The 22,569-nt window shown below is 44.1% G+C and overlaps 2 protein-coding genes across 2 annotated transcripts in view; both read left to right on the top strand.

Moving 5' to 3' along the window:
* The first annotated feature begins 1,136 nt into the window (after positions 1-1,136).
* LOC121658391 (E3 ubiquitin-protein ligase Topors-like) lies at positions 1,137-18,463 on the top strand. Its single transcript, XM_042015276.1, has 2 exons — positions 1,137-1,232; positions 14,987-18,463. The coding sequence occupies exons 1-2, from the start codon at positions 1,137-1,139 to the stop codon at positions 16,079-16,081; spliced, it is 1,191 nt and encodes a 396-aa protein (XP_041871210.1). The 3' UTR covers positions 16,082-18,463.
* TOPORS (TOP1 binding arginine/serine rich protein, E3 ubiquitin ligase) overlaps positions 14,066-22,569 on the top strand; it is a 23,520-nt gene continuing 15,016 nt past the window's right edge. The window contains exon 1 of the mRNA XM_042015252.1: positions 14,066-14,371. The gene's annotated coding sequence lies outside the window, so the exon portion shown is untranslated. The remainder of the gene's footprint in view (positions 14,372-22,569) is intronic.

Below are 22,569 nucleotides of genomic sequence, written 5' to 3'. Positions count from 1 at the left end.
ACTATTGCTGGCCCTTCACAGGCCATCATTCCCTGGTTGAGGCTCCATCTCTACATCCAGCATCAGGCATCAGGTGCCCTGTGTCCTCTGTCAAGGGATCTCCAGCCTACAAAGAAGGCCATGTGGCAGGTTCCTTTATTGCTCTGCAGGTTGCTGTGAAATACTGTCCAAAGCGTGTGCAAAACAGTTTAAATCACCTCCACCAAAGAACACATTTTCCACTGGTATTGTGGTAGGGAAGACATGGTAGTAGAAATTTTGCAACTTTTTGCTTTTTGCTCCTTCCTGCAAAATGCAAGTGGTTCCTCAGACTCTGACAGCATTTTGGGTCACCGTGGTGTGTGGGCACTGTCTCTTTAGCTGGCCTACTCCTGGAAGCCCTGTTACAGCAGGACAGCTGTCAGAAGTCTAGCCCCAAGACCTGCAGGTGAAGACACTGCTAAAGGAGAAGCCAGCGTGCTTCCTGCTTCCCTGACTGCTGCACCACAAGCAGATGGGCACAACCTGTGCAGTGTCACCCTGACACAGGATAAAGACCTTTGGGTGCACATCCTTGGGGCTTCCAGTTGATTCCAAATGCCCTCCTCCCAAGACTCATTTTCATTTTCCATCCAGGAAGCAATGTTCAGCTCAAGCAATAGAATATGGGCATCAGAGACTCCTCCTCTAGACAGACAGCTTATCCCAGACACAGTCACCTAGCTTGGACACCCCCTCAAGCCACCTCCCTATGGAAAGTGAGCACAGGCCAACCCGGAATCCTCCTTTGCTGCTGTCATGGTCTCTGAAAAGGAGCAACCAGCCATTGGTGTGTTTTGAATTGTACCTTGTGCTTTGACAGGAAGCTGCAATGTGGCAGGATGAGTAATTAATTAGCCTCATGCTGCCACAAGCATTTCCAGTCCCAGCTGACAACAGACTAATTAAGAACCTCCCTGTGGCATCTATTTTAGATAACCATTTACTTTGATACAATTTAACAAGGGCTTTTCTAATGGTTTATTTCACAGGCAACTCATTAGATTAATTTGTGTGGCAAACAGCAGAAACTTGAATAGACATTTTGAGTTCCCAGCTATGGCAGCTGGTGTGGGGTCAGTAGCTCTGAGCGAGGAAGCTGTGACCAGTCCGGAGACATGGTCCCAAAAGAGATCGTCTTCCCGGGGTCCGGTGTCTTCCCTCAGCTGCTGGCTAGGAGGGCCCATGCAGAAGCTGTCAGCTCTTTAGTGATTGTCAGTTCGTGATTCCAGCCCAGCTCTGCAAGGCAGCCTCCAGGCCAGACCAGGGAGGGAGACGAGAGGCTCGTGTAGGTGTTCCACACGAAGGGAGCTTTATTGGTCTGTACCCGGCGAAGGGAGGCCAGGGATGAGCACCTCTCTGCCCTTGCAGGGTCAGGGGGCTTCTTTATAGGGACACAGGTGTGGGTGTCAGAGGGTAAAGGCCAATGGGTTACAAAGGATCTGCATAGGGTCTCCCAGAAGATTCTGGGTTTGTCTTCTTCTCGCCGTAACTTCAAAGTGGTTGCCTTTCCAGGGAGCTCTGCTGGGAGATCGAGCAATCTCCTTATCTCAGCAGATGTCCCTCCTGGGCAGTGGCTGGGCATACCCTACACCCAGCCACCAAAAGTCAGGACAATTTTGCCAAAGAGTGCACTAATTTTATCAATGCAAAACATATGCTTCCTTCTGATATTTTGTGTCATGTTATTTGTTTTCAGATGTTACCTTAGCCTAAGTCCAAAAGTTTTGAAAACTGAAGGTGACCTTGTAAGTGCTGGTTCTTAGGAGCTGATTGATTAATGCCCCTGTATGTGATTTTCCCATCAGAATCATTTGAGCTGCTTGCACACTGAGCACCAAGAGTGCTAAGTGCACCCCATTATCAGTGTTGTCTGTTTCAGTATCTCAGTGAAGACTGAGGAACCAAACTTCCTGCTAGCCCAAGGATCCCTGCATCTATGACTGTGAAAAACATTGATACATGTGCAACTCCAAGGCTTTCACAGGATCTCCCACAAAGCCCAAGAGAATCAGAAAAGGGCCCTACATCCCTCAAATGGCAGGAAGGAGTGTCTTTCCTTTCCGCCTTAACTTTCAGACGTTAAGCTTGACCCTACCTAACAACTGCACAAACATGGTTTGTCTTTAGGAACATGCAGGAGTGCCAGATGTAGTCTGGACCAAAGCAGAGACATGGCCTGAAATTGAACCCAGAAGCAATTTGGTTTTCTCCACACAGTCTGTCCTAATGGGAAAATGTGCAGGAGGACTTTACCTTCCCTTACTGTCTCTGCAGTGTCTCATCTTTAAAAATTACAGTTGTGAGGGTGAATATTTGACTCCAAATTAAGAGTGAGTGGATGGCAGCAAAGATGGCAAGTTGGACCTTACATGGCATATGATTGCACAGCTTGGAAAGAAGACTGGGGCTCTGGACAGGGAAGGAGAGCAAAGAACATGAACTGAAAGGCGTTGCCAGGGGAATAGGGTGGTGCCACAGCAGCAATTAAATACTCTGCGTAATTTTCAGCAGGGTACAGTTCTCCACATGATTGAGATCAGGTTTTTTGTTATCACTTCACTTAACTGGGAAGCTCTCTTTGAAATGAATATTTGAAATCTAATACACTTTCTTTTTCCCTAGTGGGATACTAATCAGTTCCCTGTTTTCAAACAACATCAGAAACTTAGGTTTTAAGCCTCGGGGATTAATTTGCTTCCGAGTTTGGTTACAATTGGCTTTTGGATTTGGATATATAATTTCATTGGAGAAATTGCTTAAACTGGGAATGCCTCCCTACAAGTCATCTGCTCAGAGCCACCTGCTCAGAGGCACACAGATATCATTGTTGATGAAGAGGAGTGTTTCCACACTTTTCTTTCTAAAATGCTGTCCCAAAGTAAAATCCCTAGATTCTTGTCTAGGCTAACATATAGGAAGTGAAAACTAAAAACATTACTGGGATTATCACTTTGCATTTCTCAGCACCTAATTGTTTGTAATTCTTGCTTCACTCTCCCCCACTCCCAGAAATTGTATGTGACCAGAATTTGGAATATTTCCCCTGTTTCTTGGCAACAGAGCTATGCTGTAGAGGCTACACACATTATGATTTTTATCCCTTGTTGCAGGCTGGCGGTGTGTGTAAACACTCCCTTCCCAGTCCTGTCTGACCCTTTTTGGATGCAAGCAGCTACACTGAATATCAAGTCTGACTTCATTTGCTGTAGCTATCTGCCCTCTCCTCCTAATCCTTCAGGCTGTTGATGATTTCCCCCATGGCTGAATGCTGGGATGCTGGTGACCCACTTCCCGAGAGTGAAGGCACCATGGAACATAGCATAGCTACAGTGCCCAGCAGCTCTGTTGAAGCTGAGTGCTGACAGCCAGAAGGCAGCAAGGACTGAATGCAATTGCCTCTGAAATGCACACTGTGCACTTCCCCCAGCAGATGCTTCTGCCATAGCTGTGTGACAGAACGTGCTCTTGACTCACAGGGCCGGACTCCTCAAAGATGAATACTGGCTCAGAGCTATCCGCTTGTATTTATTACTGCCAAAAGCCTCCAAGGACCCTATTAAGCAGGGGGCTTCCAGAGCTTTTTTTCTGAGGAGTAGCCTGTGTCACATCGATGAAATTTGTACTGCTGTCCTTTTCTGGCTGGTCTTCTGAGCATTTCATGGTGGCTTCCTGAGGTCACTGGCACTGCTCTGCTGACTCCTACCTGGCATGCTGCTACCTTGGCAGAGCTCAGCCTGCCAGGAAAATAATTTTGTCTACCAGGATGCTCACGTCAACTGCTGGATGCAACTGGATGAGCTGCAGTTGTCATTCCTTTTGAAACTATCAGGTGGTGAATTTTTTTGGTACTCTTTTATTCACTGTTAAATACCTGTTTCCAAGAATATTGTGTGGTTTCTAAGGATACTGTGTGTAAGAGCCCCCAGGGTGTAAATTCATGTGTCCTTTGTGCTTTGGTGTATTAACAGATGGGGTACTTGGGCATGTGGCAGTACCTGGAAGTCTGTCTGGCTTCTGAAGCTGACCTGGTATCTGCTGATGATTTTCCAAAGCAGAAATTCTTTATGGGATCATGAGGCTGAGGCAAGGTCTTGTGGATGAGCTACATCTCAGCACCAAATGACCAGAACCCACCATCCTACATATTTCCCTGCAGAAGCTTGCTCAGACCCAGCAGGAACAAACAGCATGTTGTACCTGACTGTGCAGTTTTGATTTTCTCACCAGGCATGTGTCATTGATTCCTAGGTACTCTCTAGCCCTGGGTGTTACAATTGGTTTCTTCTATACTTCTAGCTCCCTTCAGAGGCAAGGCTGTCCTCAGGGATAATGCAGTCTCCTGTTAAGCACACTGGGAACAGCCCAAGAGGCATGGAGTCCTTGGGCTTAAACTACAGAGAATGATCCTCTCCCTCTAATAAGGGCATTGGTTTTCCTATTGTGAATTCCTGCCCTAAATCCCACCCTAATCTGCCAAAGGGAACCACCAGCTGCCATGTTATCCCATGGCTTTTTGCAAGGTTGCTGTTTTCAGCAAATAAAGCTTCTAGTGGTGTTTTAGCATTCATGGAGGCTCTGCATCTTCAACCCTGACAGAAAAGATCCGTCAGGATCTTTTCCACATTTCCTATTGAGGTGTTACCTGCAAAACATATAATCAGTCAGGGGGACAAAGACTGGATAAAAAATTCCTCAGCAACATTTATTCGACAGATTCATCCCCTGTGATCAAAGGCTCTGTCCTTATCCTGTTAAATTTAATGGAAATTTTACTAATAACCTCAGAAGACCAGGATATTACTCTCCTTGATTAGTGGACAAAACCATTAGAACATTATAACTTCAGCAGAAATTATATCCCTTCCCCTACTCTTTGGATGAGGGGAAAAAGGCACGTATTATGCTCCCTCTTTGGATGATGCCTATTCTCACAACTGGTAATCACCTGAGACAGGAGCTGGTGTTCTGTCAGAGGAGTGTGCTGTAGCAATTTCTCTCATCATCATATATTTAGCTCTGAGTTTGGAAAATGGCTACTGCTAGATGGAGCTGAGCTAAGTTTACCTCCATGGTTGCAGCTGCATTTTTAGTGCCTGTTACCATTGGTGCTGCAGAACCCAGCATTTAACTTCCACTACTTTTTATTCTTTCCTAGGAGACTTCTTGGAGGGGTGTTGAGATAATTTCTCTGTCTTCCCCTGAAATTTTTATTTCTGGAGTGTGTCTCAAATGTACTTAGAGAAAAGGAATGAAATTCAGCAGTATGACTGTGCTAGCAGAGCAAATGTTTTGCTGGTGGTAGCTATTTCCCCTGTCATGTTAGCACTGAATTTGTTTTGGTATTCCTGAAATGCCTTTAAACACTTCATTTCTTCTTTAGAGTGAGCCAAAATGGTCCCTTGTGTGAAAGCTAGCCCTGGGAAGACAGCGCTAAGCCTCTTATGAGAGCAAAGCTGTGCCTGTGTTTAGCTTTATTCCATCACCTTCTGTGGCATTTGAGCTGATTCTACTTTTTATGCCTATCACTTTCTCATTTCCTTTGGCTAGGATCCCTCTTTCTTTCTGCTGAAATGTTTGAAGAGCAGGCAATTCCATGGCTGCCTGCAGATGAAACCAGATCAGCTTTCAGCATTGAGTTGTGTAACAGCTGCCCACTGTCACTTCAGAGCCAATTTTGGGACAGTGTCATCAGCTCTGTCAATCCACATGTCCCAGGCAGATTTTTACTGGATAAAAGCTTAAGTGTGTATTAACCGGATCAAATTCTTAAATGTACATCCAAGACATGAAGTGTCAAATGGGACACCCAACTTTCACTAAACAAACAAAATTGTAATTCATTGATATAAGAATTCCATGAATTCCAGCTATCCATAGGCACATGATATATAAAAGATTGTCCTGTGTGCTCACCCGAGTCTGTATGTGAATATGTGGGAATGAGCAAGAAAAATTTTAGTACTCTTTTTTCAAATTTTGCTTTTTTTTTTTGCTGTTAAGTAAAGATTTTAATTGTCATGTTCGTGTTTGTCAAAAGTATGCAACAAGAAAGCCACTATGAGTAGTATCGGAGTTTTAGTTCCACAAAGCAAGTGTAAAAAAGATCCAGTGAAAGCTGACAAATAGATATCATAGCTTTCTAGTAATAAAAATGTCCCACTCGCCTTAGATGTGGGACACCATGTCCTGGAAGATGTCCTCTTGCTACCTAACAGCAGAGCCTCCTCCAGTGAGAGCATGCTCTAACGTGCTCTCTGCCCTTGCATTCATTTCTGAACAGGACAAGACCCCAGGGCTGGTAGGTCAGCAGCACCCAAGCTGCATCAGATCCCAAGTGGCTTCTGGCAGGAGGTTCAGCACCAGCCTGTCCTGTCGGCACATGCCAGGCGGCTGATGGACTCTCAAACAATGAATGGAGCTCAGACAGCTCGTAGTTTACACAGGTTTGCATAGACAGCTGCATAACTGAAGTACCATGTGCTCCAGGTGAGTTGTCTGCAGAGGCCCTGCTACTGAAAAATAAGTCTCAGGACTGAGTTTGGACATATTTCTCTTTGTCTAAACACAAAAGCATGATCAGGCCAGCTTGCTTCACTTGCCTGGTTTGTACCAGTTAAATTACTCACAAGCCTAATAGTAGGTTAACTTCATCCATTACCTTAATATTTCTTTAACTAACTCAGTTTAAATAAGAAACCAATCACATCTGGTGCAAAATTTGCTGAATGATAGAGAATTGTGGCTGCTTAGTAGCTCACAGTCTGACATTAACTTGAAGTCACTTCTCAATAGGCTTCTGAGCATCCACAACCTGACAGCTGCCTTGAGGGTGGCCAGAGGAATGAAAAAAATTAATTCTTATTTATTTTATTTTAAGTAACTGTTTCATGTTGTAAACAAGCTAATAAGCACACCTTAGCCAGGCATGCAGCATTTATAAATCAGTGTAAGGAGCTCTGTTGCTCTGATAAAGTCAATTGGTATACAATGATTTGCATTTTTCACTGATCAGACCTGCCTGCATGAGATTAACTCCTTGCAATTATCTTCTATTTGAAAAGTGTGTTTACGGCACTGGATAGCTTTTAATAGGACATATCAACCCAGCATTCTGGGTCCTTTGGAACAATGGATTTTGCTATGGAAGTTCACAGAGTAATTTTTTCCAGGAATAACCTGGGGTTTTTTTCAGGTTGGATAAATTCCAGCTCAAGTAATTACACTTTGCCTTCCTCAATTCCCCTAAAGGTCCAATTAATTCAGGCATTCTTAGCATAAAACTGTTACACACTGCTACTGTACATGGCTAAACAGCTGTTGTACTTCCCCCCAATGACAAATACATCTCAGTGGTGTGTGAGCTGATTCCCTCACACCACTCTGATGTGGTGTGCCTGAACGATTCCAGTGCTCACAGTCCTCCAGGAAAAAGCGCACTGGTTACAGATACTTTTATCATGGTCTTCTTAGACCTGCTAATCTTGATCATCCTTCTTTGTCCTGCTGTTTAAATTCACTCCTGGATCTTGAACTACCAGAGGTGGGTAGGGTCTCAGAGCAGGGGATGTGCCAGGTGCACTGGCAGGCTGTACTCACATGGCACATGTTGTTTTGAATACCTGAGAGGGCACCCCCACTGAGGTAATTAGTTACTTCCCGATTGCTTAACAGGCCTGTGACACCTGTGCTGCCTGATGTCTGTCTGTAGAGAAAGTAAAGTTTAAAATCTCAGTGAGCGAATGGAGATGGAAAGTCCATAGCTGCAGTGGTGCCTCTTCTGCTTTTTCTTTTGAACGTGTTTTTACATCTGGTTTTTTGACTAGGTCTCAGTCCAATCATTGCATCAAGAGCATGTTGCTTTGATGCCCACTACTTCCTAGTATTGTTCACTCTAATGATCTAGTGTGACTCCTGTGGTTTGTAAAATCAGCTGCAGTGCTCATTTGTTGTCAGACAGGAGCCAGCTGTCACATCAGAGAATCAGAGCTTCTGAATAGAGGGTTTTCCAGACGTCGTCCAGCTTCAGAAATCTTGCCCCTGTCATAATCATTGTGGTAGTGAGGATGTTTCAACACCAGGGTTGAAAGCAATGGCCTCTTGCTTCTGTCGTTCAGCTCAAAATCAGTGTGAGGCCCAAAGGTAACCCCTGGCTACACCATCTTCTTGGAGGGACCTCTGCACTGCTGGAGCAGCAGCTAACAGTAGCAGAGCTACAATGAGAGAGGGTCTCACAAAAAGAAAGCTGAATATGACAAGGATCAGAAGGGGACAGTTTCTCTACCATGTGCTTTGCTGTTTGACCTCCAGGGATCCTTTTGGACATGCTGTAGGATTTCCAGTTGTGTTAACTCCCAGCATCTGCATCCAGGTCTGCAAGATAAAATGGGGACAAATTTTTTGTGGTGCTGCTGTGAGACGGGATAATCCTCGCTTCTGTCTTATCTGCACCTGTGGATGCATTTGCCCTTCATCCCACAGGGGGCTCAGTTCAGCTTGCAGTGCTTGAGGGATAGAATTTCAGCTGGCAGCTTCTGGGTCCAGCTGGCGTTGGCAGGTGGAGTAGCTCTGGGAAGGAGGTTGTTCAGTGACGGCTGTCCTACATCAGTCTGTCTCTGATGTCCATCAAGGTTTCACTCAGTGCCAATTTACAGCTTCCTTCCTGCATGGCTGTCAGGGGTAGCTGTCATCGTACCAGACCCCTCTTCCAATTGTGACATTGGCATCCTCTGACCATGACATGAAGCAGTGGGTAAAGGCTGCAACAGGGAGGTGGCATGTGCCTGCCTTTCCTGCATGTGCTACCAGAGTCAGCCAACTCACATTTCATGTGAGCTCAGTCTGGAGGTGGACACATTCAGTACACGTCCTTCCTGGGGAAAGGCTGCCATCCCTGAAATATTTCTTCCTCCAAGCCCATTGGCTTCCAAGATGTGGCATGGAGTGTAGAAAGCAAGTTAAAGCATTAGGAAAACAGGTTTCATTTCACATATGTAATTGGGCAAATTGACATTCTCCAGAATGGGATGGGGAAGAGAATTGAGAGGATGAGAGTGAAAAAACCCATGGTGAGAGGGACCAATTTGATTTTTATTTATGCCTCATAAATATGTTCTACATGAGGTGAAAAATTAGTCCAGGGGCTGCACACGTGATGAATGGGGAGCCCTTTCCCCAGGGAGGCTTTGCCTGACAGCCGATCAGGGCAGAGAAAGCTTCCACAATCGGGCTGTGAATGACCCCCACTTACTGGTGGGGCAGATGGCCAGATGCCCAGGAGAAAATGCCTGGGAAATTGGGCTGTGGGAGGAGGCTTAACACAGAGAAGCAGTTAGCTGCGACACAGCGGGGCATAGCGGTAACGATCTGTCCCTGTCTTCTGTTTCTTTCTCCATCTCTCTTTTTCTCTCTCTGCTCTCTTTTCTATCCCCCGTTGGTAGGAACACTTACCTTTCTTTATCAATAAACAGTTCTCAGATAGAATATTGCTGTGTTTGCACTTTATTTTTGTCCAAGAAGCAAAACAAGGAATTAACTCATTGCTTCCCATAGGCAGGGAGGTGTTCAAAAATCTCCAGGAGAGCAGGGCCCCATCATGAGTAAGGATGACTTGGGAAGACAAATGGCATGACTTTGAACTTCTTCCCCTTCCTTCTTCTTCCCCTAGATTGACATGCTAAGCACGGCACTGTGAAGAAAGTGAACTCTTCGCCAGACAAAAGACATGCAGACCATCCTCTTCTCCTCATTCTTAGATGCCTGCATAAAGGATGACAAAGTTTTGCACATACCTGAAACCTTTTTAGAGGGGGGCCTCACCTGATCTGAAGTGCTGTCCCGCTCTGGTGCCTTTGTATGGATATGCCTCTGGTTCGAGGTGGGCTGCAAAGCTATGCCTGCCAGCCTCCTCCCCGCACAGCACCCACCCCACAGGCAGCAGCTGGGACCTTTCTCTGCCAAGGAGAAGGGCCATAAGGAGCTGATGCTGCATTACCCAGGGTCTGGCATCAGGCACAAAAGGTGGCTGGTGCCCAGAGGAATACCTGAGGGATTAGTTTTGGATTATGGGCTGCCCAGCCAGAGCTTAATTTGCTCTTTACCTTGTGCCAGACAGGGAATTCCTGTGGGGAACAGACACTACAACCAGTGTTTGCACCTGGGCCTAGGGTGTAGGCATATTAAACTGCCATTTTCAGGGTGACCTTCTGCCACTAAGAGGTAGTCACAGAGACCAGTAGAGATGCAGCTACCCTCCTTCTCTTCCTCAGCTTTCCCACTCTCTTGTCTCTGTTTTCTTCATCACCCTGTCCCCTTCTTCCTCCTTAGTGTATGCATGACACTGATCCATATGGCTTTAACAGAAGATCATTAACCTGCAGCACTACAGAATACTAGTGCTTTCTTAAAACCACTTTCTATTTTTACAGTCTCTGAAGTACAGGCACCTCAGAACAAGCTGAGGGGCTGACCTGCTGCTGTGTACTGATCTTGGCTTCCATATCCCTGCACAAGTTTTATTCTGCTGGTGCTTCAGACATGGTTTGGACTCCAGGTTGTGTCTCTTCAGACCGTGGGCCCATTATGAATTTGTACAATATCACATCTAAAAGGGTAGAAGTACACTTGCATTTTCATGCAAATGAGGATGCCTTTGAAACTTGAAGAAGAGAATGGGGTTTTGCTCTGTTTCTATATTTGAAATTCCCTTCTTGCCCCACCCTCATCTATTTTTTCTCCTGCTTTCACAAGTGCTGCAAGAAATGAGCTAACTTGCCTTTACAACACAATGACTATGATGTGGCACAGCACGTGTTCTTGTGCTCTCCTTCCACCACACTGTCACTTCAACTTGTTCACATTATCATGTGAACATTAAACATACTCTTTTAGCATGAGTATGATAATAGTTGTATCATATGAAAAATAAGGACTCTCCATTTTTGTCTCGCTCAATCTACGTTGTATTTTCCTTATTTAGTGGCTGGATAAGCAAATCTTTGCTGCATTTATTTCATGTGGTTGCCTTCTGCTCAATGATTATGTTATCTCTTTATGTAGTACTATGCCATGTAAATTTGGATGGAGGGGGTGTAGATTTTTACACTGCAGGCTGATTGCAAACCTTCTCAGCATTTAGCAGCTGTTTTGCTGGCAGCCAGTTTAATCACATGTCCATGGTAAAGGAAAGCACATGTGATTGTATTTGTAAACTGCCTTTTTGTGAATGTCAAGATAAGTTATTTTACCTCAGAATTAAAAAAAAAAAGTCTTAAAACTGTGGAATCCAGCTGGACACCTAACTTTTGAAACTCCAGGAATGCTAAAATCAAATAAATTAAATAAAAAATCAAATCTTTTAACCTTCTCAAATCACCAAGTTTCATCTTAAAAGGTTTCTCAAATATCCAAAGCTCAAAGCATGTAGATTGTACCTTTGTGACTGAAAACCTCTGGGGCTTTTGCAGCAGTTTTTAACTTTCAAACACTGAAGCAGAGGAACATAAGGCATAGTACCAGATCTGGACATTTTATATATTCTCCAGTGAAAGTTGCTTATATAACTTAAACGTGCAGTTCATGCCTTGCAGCATCAGCCTGACTCTGAGAACTTGCCACGGTTACAGAACATGCTGGCTCCCAAAACCAGGCTGTTACATATTGGTTGTTTAGATGTCCAAAGTATATCTAGTCAAAAAAACCCTGAAATTAATTAAATGGGCAAGTGGCTGCTTACCTGGGAATACTCTGTTCTTACTGAGAGCTGCAGTTTGAGTGGGACCTCATAATTTATTGCAATTCATTTCTTTCATGACCTGACCATTTATAGGCAAGTACAAAAAGGGCTTATTGGTTTTTTCTTTCTCCAGCTGCAACATAATGATGTGGCATACAACAAAAGAAGCATTTCTACTGCATACAAGGAGCAGAGGAGGAAACCCCAGAAGCCTTTCTCTGTGTAGGGCTCAGCTGTCATGGAAGCAAGACAGGATGTGAATTACCTCTGTTATCCTCTCCCTTACGGTCTCTGCTTGACCTGGCTTATCCTCTTTTTAAGAAGCTGCTATTGCAGTAGGATGTCACTTCAGTCCCTGTTCACAAGTGTTGGTTGGTTTTTCCCAAGACATAAGGACAGATAATTTTGGGGTAACTGGATAAGGCTTCTAGTAAAACCACTGTGCCCTTTGTATTTCTGTACAAATGTCCAGGTAAATTTTTCAGTGCAGGATTCTGGTATTGTCTTACTCCAATTCCTGTAGTCTTGGGTTGGAATGCTTTTTCTGACTTCATCCCACCACGAAAAGTATGGGATGTCTTAGTAGTGTTCACACCTGCCATGCATCTCTTTTTCCAAGGTTCCCTGTTTCTACACTCAGTGCTGTGTGCTCTGAATGCATTGCAATGAAGGACCAGCTGCCCAGGATCACAAAGCAACACCTTTTTAAGTTCTGAAATGCCTACCAAAGGGTATTAGAGGGATCCTTGTAACTACTGTCCTGCTAGCATCCTTCTCTGAGGAGGATGGAGTCACTGCTGGTTTTACTGCTCTTCTTTTGAGGCATTAGGTTTAGTCTTTGTGTGAACAGGCTGGAAGCTAAGATGTTGTGACCTAAGAGGACAGTATGCATGAAATCCTTGGAAGGTTAAAAGTTCTGTATGTGTGGTTTTACCTATTAGTGAGTATGGAAGATTTTCAATGCTGTCTTGGCTATCTGTGAAAGCATGTGACATAATTTCTTCCCTTTTTCAGGATTGCTGTTTTTGCTTTTTCCTGCTCACCTTCCTGCTTTTGTACATGGCTGCTGCTCCCAATGCAGCTTGCATCTGCTTTGTACAACCTCTGCTGTCTTACAGCTCAAAACTGCCTTTGGTCTTGAGCAGAGCCAAAAGCAAAGCACATCCTGGCCACAGAGCAATACTGCTGCATGGACCATTGCTGAAATAAAACCTTGGTTTCTTACTTTGCTAAACAGCTTCTGTTTCAGGCCCTTTTGACCCAGTTTTCACATAGCTTGAGAACTCATTGCCTGCTTTACTTGATGTCTGCAATATGGCTCACTCTGTTCAGTGATTTCCACTTGACCTTTCCAGTTTAACTTGCTTCTTTGCCATCAGCCAACGAAAGGACAGGCGCTGAATATGTTTAAGGCGTCAGGTTGCTAATGTGGGCACTGTTTGGCCAGTGGATGTGCATGCCTGCAGGAGTGTGAGGATTGACAGGAGGATGTACAGCTTGCTGGTAGAAGACAGTGCATTTCAGAGCTTGAAGGCTTTGCACAGGAGAGCCTGTGCCAGGGAATATTAAATACTGTTCCATGTCCAGGAATAAAAGTCTGCAGAGCATGCTGAAATTCTTTGTACCTCCCCTTGGAATTGTTACTCAGAGAACTCCTCAAGAGCAGCATGCAATTTTGCAAATATTCAGTCCCTTTGGTAAGTGGCTGCATGGTGTACATACTTTGTCTTTTTGATTATGATGCTGGTTTAGATTGTGTATGTCCTTTCATGTCCGCAAGACTGAATCTGTGTTTTTGCTTAGACAATAATAATTAATTTTCTTTTGAAACAAATTTTATTTTTTTCCCCCTTGGAACATGATTATTTTAAAAAGTAAAATAGCTCACAACTGGGTGTATTTGTGGAAGCTAAACCTTTGTTTTCCAAGTTGCTGACTCAATTCCCTTACACATATTAGTGAGCAATGCTGCCATCCAACAGCTGCCTGCAGCTCACATCAAGATGAGATAGTTACTTAGGACCAGTCCTTGAGACTGACAAGGAACTAAAGGAAAGAAAAAAAAAGAGCCTTTAATCTACTGCAAGTTGGGACCCTGTGGGCACTCTTTGGCTAAGAGCCAAGAACAGAGATGGGAGATGCACGCACAGCATCTGCTTGGAAAAACTCCTTATCTCAGTGAGTAAACTCAGCCTGTCCTTCACAGGTCAGGATGTGACTCATGCTCCAAGGTGCTCTGCAGCAGGGATGACCTGACTAGCCAAATGGTAATCTTAAAATGTAGGAGATACTTGGTGCTTTCTGTTAGCTGAGAGTTTGCAGAAGACAGCAATTTTTCACCAAAAGCCAGCACCAGTAAGCTGCCAACAGATGCATCTCCCAACTCCAAATGCCCCATCTGCCTGGATAGATTTGACAATGTCGCATATCTAGATCGCTGCTTGCATAGGTTCTGCTTCCGCTGTGTCCAAGAATGGTCAAAAAACAAAGCAGAATGCCCCCTCTGCAAGCAACCCTTTTTTTCCATTTTCCATACAATTTGTGCGGAAGATGACTTTAAGGAGTACATACTCAGCCCCTTAGAAACCAGCTCTTTTGCCAGCCCTGATGGCCGGAGATTTCGTTACCGTACTACCTTAACAAGGGAACGCTGCACGTGTGTTGCAGCAGGGTGCTGATGGAAGTGCTGCAACATTCTGAAAGCATCTCCAGGGGAAGCCACTTGGCAAGGCCACCACATGCGCACACATCACACTGGATAGCTCCAAACATACCAACGATGTAAGAAGCAGGAAGGGTCTCCGTATGGGGTTCCACAGGGGAAGTTTATTCCAGCCACACAAAGGGGTCCAGGGATGAAGACCAAGAATAATGGAGAGTCCAGGTTTATATACGGGGTGGGGAGAGCATCAGGGACCAATGATCTGAGGGTGCAGGGGCAGTACAAAGGTGGGGCTAGGGCACGGGAACCAATGGGGAAAGTCTGGGGGAGTGGCAAAGGGACAAGGGCCAGTGGGAGAGCGGGGAAGGGAGAACTTTCTAGATTAGGGGCATATAAGGTAGAAAGGGGCAGGGAGGACAGAGGGCCAACCAGGGGAGCAGAACTGGGGTACATCAACATAATAGAACAAAGCATCCTGGGGGAAGCCTCTTTGGTCACCCTGACCTGGGGAGGATCTCTGGACTTAGGGAGACGGTTCCACCAATGGACTCCCTTTGTTCTTTTGTCCATAGGCCCACCGGCCTCCACACACGTGCAGTTCCCCTTCCCAAAGGATGCTGTCCCCTCCAGATAATGGGATGTTGTTTGAAGGCTTGTCAAGTGAACCAGCGCGACACAGGCACAGAGAGATTCAGCAGATGATCAGGAGGCTGGCCTCAAGGAGAAAGGCTAGCGCAGAGGGCAGATCTCTGAGGCAGATTCAGGAGGAGGACATGATCAACTTCCGCAGGGCTCTGTACCGCACTGGTGTGCGCATCCGCAGCATTCAGGATGGTGGCCGATACCGAGACATTTCGGCAGAGTTCTTCCGCCGCAACCCTGCTTGCCTTCACCGCTTGGTTCCTTGGTTGAAGCGAGAACTTACAGTCCTGTTTGGTGCCCATGGATCTTTGATCAATATTGTACAGCACATTGTCATGAGTAATGTAACTAGATACGATCTGGAAAGTCAGGCCTTTGCTGATGATTTAAAGCCATTTTTGCTGAATCGGACAGAACACTTCCTGCATGAATTCATCAGTTTTGCTCGTTGTCCTTTTAACTTAGAAGCATATGACCAACATGCCAATTATGACTGTCCTGCACCATCATATGAGGAAGGAAGCCACTCAGACTCATCAATTATTACAATATCTCCAGATGTGGCGTACTCACAAGGGCCAGATAATAGTTTGTCTGTACCTGGTCTTGGCCAGGCCCCCTGGGATGATGAAACTCCAGGCCCTTCCTATTCCATTTCAGAAGAGGTTCGTGCAACCATAGCTTCTCCTCTGGAGTCATCAGAAAGTTCTGATGAGGACTCTGCTACAGGGAGTCGAAGCACCAAACTGCAGACTGAGTTACAGGCTACTGTTGACTCAAATGACAGTGGCTCTTCCTCAGACAATTGTGTCATTGTTGGGTATGTTAAGCCGTTAGCTGAGAGGACACCAGAAGTGGTTGAGCTGTCCTCTGACTCTGAGGAGTCCATCAGGGAAGAGAAAAGGGAAGATGTGAAGAAACAGCGACCAGTCCAGTGTCACAGCTGGAGTGACAGTGAACCAAGCAGGAGCTTCTCGCCACATTCCCCAACATATAGGGAGGATGTAGGAGGTTGTAGAAGATAGATACAGTGCCAGTAAAAGACCATATGAGCTTGTCTTTAAAGCTTAACTTTAGAGCTTGCCTGACATCAGAATATTGCCAATTTCATGCCTTGATTTCAAGCTACTAAAAAGGTACATATACCTGCTAGGAGATAATAAGATTGAAATGACTGGACTGGGCAGCACAGGAAAAATATTCAGAAATGCCTGAATTCCAGGAAACAGAAACTCCTCTGTGAAAATGTCTTTTCAATCAATTGTAATTACAGCTGTCCACTGATAACCTCAGGACCAGGATGAGACATTAGATTAATGCCATCAGGTGTGCTGGACTTCACAGCCAGACTGATTTAATGAGTTGCCTCAAAAGGTGTTATAACGGATGTGAGTTAATCTTCTCACTTCGTGACTGGACCTCATTGTTTGAAATCAAATTGCCTAGTCTGGCAGACAGTGCAGCCTGGAACATCAGCTCAGCAAGCAAGGCTAAGCCACTGTAAAGCATCTTTTCTAAAGGCAGAGGTGTGGTTCTACGTGCTGCTTGCTAAATGAAATATTATTTTACTAATTCTTTAGTTCATGAAGATGTTAGGGGATGCTGCCTAGTATTCAGGACAAACAAAATCAAACTTTGTTACAGTTATTGATCTTCTCTGGGTGAAAAAACAGAGCAGAAAACCCTACCTCACACAAAGTTTGTCCATTTCCTCACTCCTGTGTCCTCATACATTTTATTTAGATACATAATTCACATGCCAGCTTTCCTTATGAACTGGTTAGTGACAGATGCAGTTCACCCCCAGATAAGCATTCCTGACATTTCCTTCTTATGCTAGCTTTGTTCTGACACAGGAAAAGCCAACATGGCAGCTCCTGTGTGCACTGGAGGATTTGGGAGCAGAGGGATCCAGAGTCAGTGTTGGGAAAGAGAGATGAAACTTAAAAGCTAACAATATGCTTTTCTGTTCAGCTTACAGTCCTACTGTATCATTAGCAGACCCTGATGAAAGGGGGAAAAAAAGTAAGGGTGTTGATTTTTGCACTGTCAGTTGAGACTCTGTCTAGGAAATGCAACATATTTTATAGTATGTACCTGTGTAGGTAGTTGAAGTGTGTTGGATTATGTTGGGCTTTGTTAGTGGTAAAAAGTACCTTCTTGATTCTTTGTTACCTTGTTCTCACTGTAAGTAATTGGGAAATTTTTCACTGAAGCTCACCTGATATTTTTGAAGCATTTAGACAGCTTTGCTGCAATTTGCTACTTTCAAGGTCAGTAGGACGCCATAAAGTATGTGACTGATGCATAATTCTTAGGGTGAGGCACCAGGAACAAGTCAAGAATGCCAGCTGTAGAGATAACATCCTGGTTATACCTCATATGCCCCATGGTTTTCTGTAAATCAAAAGGCATTATACATGAACGGAAAAATGTCTCTACTCTCACTCCATGCACAGGTTAATTCCATATTGTTCCCTTCCTCTTCATTCTGTTCAACAAAAGCCATGGTTTAAGGTTAATTAGGTTAGTTTTGCACATTTTGGAAGCCGTGGAAAGATGAAGAGCAGCAAATGGATGAGGTGCTCAGGAGAACCTCACTGGCTTTGAGGATGCATCATCCCTGTGGCATCTCTCTGCCATATGTCCCTTATGAAAAATCCATTAACTCAGGTAACTTTTTTGTTAAAGCTTTTGCTTCAGAAGACAAAACATCCACACTGAGTCTATGCAAGGAGAAGTCTGTGATCTTTGTCTGTCACAAACAACTTTTGTATGTGCAAGGCTGGGCACTTTCAGGGAGAAAAAGTACAGATAATGTCGCAAATTCAGGCGGTGGTACATGCATTTTCCCACCTCAAACTGGTTAAGCTGAAGTCACTGATGTATTTTGGAGTTAGTGGTGCTCTGGTGTAGCAAAACCCCTTACAGCTCTTACCCTTAGATGTTTGTACTCTCATGCAGGCAATAAGTGCACTGGTGACTTATGCCTGATTCACATTTTTAAGGCACTCAAAAGAAATTTGAGAACAAAACATTGAGTAATAATTCATTGGGCCAGACTCAGCTGGCCCATGGATGAAAACCAAGTCACCGATCTTTCAGCAAAAACTAGATGGCCTAGAAAACTTTGTTGGCCAGTTTAAGCTAGATCTCTAGTTCTTGGATGGCTGTTAAGACACAATGTCTGTCTAGGTTCTCATATGTTGGCCTAATCAGTTTCATACTAGAGTAATTCAACTTATCCATGCAGACATGAGAGGACAATGAAGTCCTTAATTACAGATTTGTAAATATGGAATATGAAATAGGCGTTATCTCCTGGCTTTTAATTGTTAGTTCTTTATGCTGCTTGCAAGCCTCATTCAAGGCTTTTAATAGCATTAAAGTACAATTTTTACACCGTAGAATAAGAGTCTGTTGCCTCTGTTTTTCTTACTTGCATTTCAAAACTTTTACTTTACTATTTTCAAAGGAAATTGTGTGAACTTAGCAAAAACCTGACTTCAATTTCAGTTTTTAATTTTAAACTTGTGGCAAGTTGTGCTTAAACTTATTATAAATGTAGCAAAGGAAGACACAGGCTTTTTTCTACTTTTTTTTCAAAGGCATGACTTTGTGTCTGCTGAGCTGATTGTGTCAGGAAAGCGAGTCAAACTTTAGTTTGGTGGATATGGCCTCATTTTCTAAAGGGCAAGTGGTTTCAGAAGTCTCTGTTTCGCATTTTGTCCCCTGGGAGGGATGGGGGTGTGTGCCTGATTTAATTTGACAGCTTTCTACATTCACATGCATACCATCAATCATTTTTTTTTTTTCATTTGGATTTTTCACAGAACATAGCAGGGAAAGAAACATTTATTTTAGTGAAAAATATGACTGTGAAAACGTAAATTATCAGTGGGCTGCAGGCACAGCTTGCTGTCTTCTAAAACTAATAGTAACTCAGTTCTATATAGCAAATGACATTGCCCATTTAATTCAGCACAGAAGTTTTATACAGGTTTCTAAAGCATCACTTACAGTTTCATTACCTGACTTAAATAGCAAAAAACAAAGGTGAGTTATGCTTGACCCTAAGGAAGCAATAAAAGAACATATGCTTATTAATAAGAATCCTACTGAGCTATTTTTACAACTGCTTTCAAAATTAGAAGTATGTACTCTTCAAATGAGCTCTTTTCCCAGAAGCCGTTTGGAACTGTGGCTGAAAAAGATAAATTGGCCAACAACAGGCTGAAGCATGAGCGAAGTAGTTTTGAGATGTAGTTATGCTTCTTTCTTCCTCATGAGTAAAAGCCTCCTAATTAAGAAAAATTGACAGTGGTATTTACTTACTCATAGACTATCTGTGGGTGAATCTTGCACAGAAAACACAGACAGTTTATTCTAGTCTATCAAGATTTGTTGTAAGAAACTGTGTTTTTCTAAGCTTTTACTATTTCAAGAAATTGCAAATTATCTTTATTATCCATTCAAATATAAAGTTAGTGATTTGAGATACAACCACTTTATAGAGCATATTAAATTACATATTTGTACTTTTTCCTAATACATATTAATATATCTCATTATATCTGGAATAGTAATAAAAGTTGTTTCTGAATTTGTGGGTCTGTCCTACTACTTACTGTAAAACATTTCTTTTTACCCAAAATCAAAATTCCCTATGCAAGTTTGGTTTGTTGTTGTTTGGTTTGGCACTGGATTTTTTTTGCTGGAAGTCAAAATTAATGGACCATTCAGAAAGAAACAATCTGTCAGGAAAAATACAAGTCAATCATCTATGAGTGGCTGATGTTCCCATGTAGTTACTTGTACTGGATAGGCTAAGGGGGATGGAAAAATACCCCCCTCTGCTGACTTGCTTCATCTTGAGGAGGGTAGTTTGCCATTGCCTGCCCAGTGGAGCTATTTCCCTTCCTATCCTACCCCTCAGACCATGGTTGTTCACTGTCCATCTTGCTCAGATTTTTAAATATCAGACTCATTGTCTTTCAATCTGGGACAGTGCACTGTAACACCACAGGTTTTATTTTCTGTTAATCTCTACAGTCTTTCACTGTCATCCATTTGTAGCCCACACTTCCCATCACAGCAGTGGCTATGTTTCAGTACAGTTTCAAAAGTCTTTAATAAAAATTATATGTTAGCTGTGTTCTCAAAGGCTCTTTAAAACCTTGTCTGGCTTGGGAGATGCTGTGTCATCACAGGAGGACTGTGGTCAATCACTGGCGCTCACCTTGCCTGTGAGCACAGACAACTTTCTTACTAGCTCATCTCCTCAGCTTCTGCTCAGGGAAACAGGCACGACTGTATTTCCCTTCACTTGTTCTTTTTGCAGCAGTTCTACATAAGACTGAAAACTCCATGGGGTGTATACTCTCTTTAGCACCCTCACAAAAATTTGGCAATCTCAGCGTTACATTTACACACGACTCTAACAACAGTTCTGACAGACCTTCTTGAAGCTTGAGATCAAGCCTAATGAACTGCAATTATTTGAGGAGGGGTTTATTGCTAACACCTTTGGCACTAGGCTAAATGTCTCCATTTTTTCTGAGGCAAAACCCTTCTGGTTGCAGGAAATAAAATCTGTAGGCTGTGGCCCGATGTTGCATTGCCTTAAGCAAGGCATATTAGCTTAATTGGCTACCTTTTGAATTGGTGTATTAGGTGCCATGTATCAGCCCAGGAATGGAAACAAGGACTGAAATGTTAACATTGCTTTGTTTAGTTCTCTTGAGGTGAAATACCTGGACAACTCCTCTCTGTGGAGAAGAGAGCCCAGCTTTACAAAGGCAGGGGTTGTTGAAGTCATGGACTTTCTTCTTGTAATAGGTGATGAGCTGGTAAATAAGCAAATACATTCAGCTGCAAAATTCACATAAAATGTAGTCCACAAGCCTTTGGAATGCAAGTAGTATAAAAATTCAGTTGGAAGCAGGTTAGCTCCACAGAGAGATCAGCTGAACCCTGCATGCTGTCAAGAGTTTGGCATCCACTTTTGTGTGCCATATTGTACATTAGAATGTAAGTTCTTCTTGGAGAGTTACAGTACTTGGGTAAATATCATCCCTGTAGTCTGATCCTGCAAAGAGAGTATGGTGATGTCCCGTCCTGCTGTAAAAGGGAGAGTCGGGGAGGATTCTTTTTGATAGATTTCTCAGACGAAAATAAAGCACAAACACAGCAATGCTCTATCTGAGAACTGTTTATTGATAAAGAAGGGTAAGTGTTCCTACCGACGGGGGATGGAAAAGGGAACAGAGAGGGAGAAAGAGAGACGGAGAAAGAAAAAGAAGACGGGGATAAGATTGTTACCGCTGTGCCCCGGGCGCCCGGTTAGCGTCAACTCGGCAGAGAGAGCTCGGCAGCTGCGAGCTGCGGGGAACCTGCGCGGCGCTTGCGGGCGGCCGGGCGCGATTTCCGAGCGGCAGCGTGTCTGCGGCGACGACGAACGACGGCTGCGGGCTGGGGCTGCTGTGGGCAATGCGGGAAACACGGCGGCTGCTACACGCTGAGTGCAAGCAATGTCTGCTCCGCCAGGAAAAGAGCGGAGCACCAGGTTGTCGCGGTGACGAGCTGCCTCGGGGAAGCGCCAGAGCGCGGCAGGACAGGCGCAGACAGGGAAGCAGGACTACAAGGAAGGAAAGGCGAGGGGGAGAGGAGAGCCAAGCTGACCCTCCACGTAAGCCCCTGATCCCTCCAAGGAACTCAAAGCAAAATGGCACTGGTTGTGTCGCAGCTAACTGCTTCTCTGTGTTAAGGCTCCTCTCACAGCCCGATTTCCCGGGCATTTTCTCCTGGGCATCCGGCCATCTGCCCCACCAGCAAGTGGGCAGTCGCTTGCAGCCCGATTGTGGAAGCTTTCTCTGCCCTGATCGGCTGTCAGGTGAAGCCTCCCCAGGGATAGGGCTTCCCATTCATCACCTGTACAGCCCCTATAGGAAGCCTTCACCTCGTATGTAACATATGTTGAGGCATAAGTAAAAAATTAGATTGGTCCCTCTCAGGTACGTGAATTTATGATTTAAAAGGTACCACATAGTGGTACATAAATACTGATGAATGAATAGCAACGCTGAAAGGATTTTAGTTTGGTGCTTGTTTGTAGCTCAAACTGAATTAATTTGCTTTACGTCCTGAACATGGAAGTTCAGCACATGCATTTGTATGTGAATAGTCATCTTGAAAACACTGGGAACAACTATCTCAGTTATAGAAAGCTTCATGTCTGCCACGGATCTGAAGCCTACCGCAGATGTTTACACAGAGCATGATTTTTAAAATTGCATGTTTTTATTTACATTGATAGGATTACTTGCCCCAAGTCAGGCGAGTAATTTGTATGGATTTGGGATTTAATCTTCTAAAGAAAGGAAAAGGGGAAGGAATTGAAAAGGAGTCTGTGCTATGAATTTCTCCTTCTTGCAATAGGCACTTCTACCTGCTGCAAAATGTATTGTCCACCCACAGTTACATCTGAAAAATGACAACAGAGAACACAGAGTAT

Source organism: Corvus kubaryi, unplaced genomic scaffold, assembly GCF_017639235.1.
Source record: "Corvus kubaryi isolate FWS band 111438036 unplaced genomic scaffold, C.kubaryi_AGA036_p1.0 split3-37296, whole genome shotgun sequence".
NCBI lineage: Eukaryota > Metazoa > Chordata > Aves > Passeriformes > Corvidae > Corvus > Corvus kubaryi.
The sequence above is the reverse complement of the archived record's forward strand: the minus strand, read 5'-3'. Positions and strand labels throughout refer to the sequence as shown.

Bases quoted from the DNA above. Each gene is read 5' to 3' on its own strand.
- LOC121658391 (XM_042015276.1), top strand. From the start codon at position 1,137: ATGGTCCCAAAAGAGATCGTCTTCCCGGGGTCCGGTGTCTTCCCTCAG. The intron at 1,233-14,986 runs GTCAGTTCGTGA...TTTTGTCCATAG, and splicing joins CTGTCAGCTCTTTAGTGATT to GCCCACCGGCCTCCACACAC.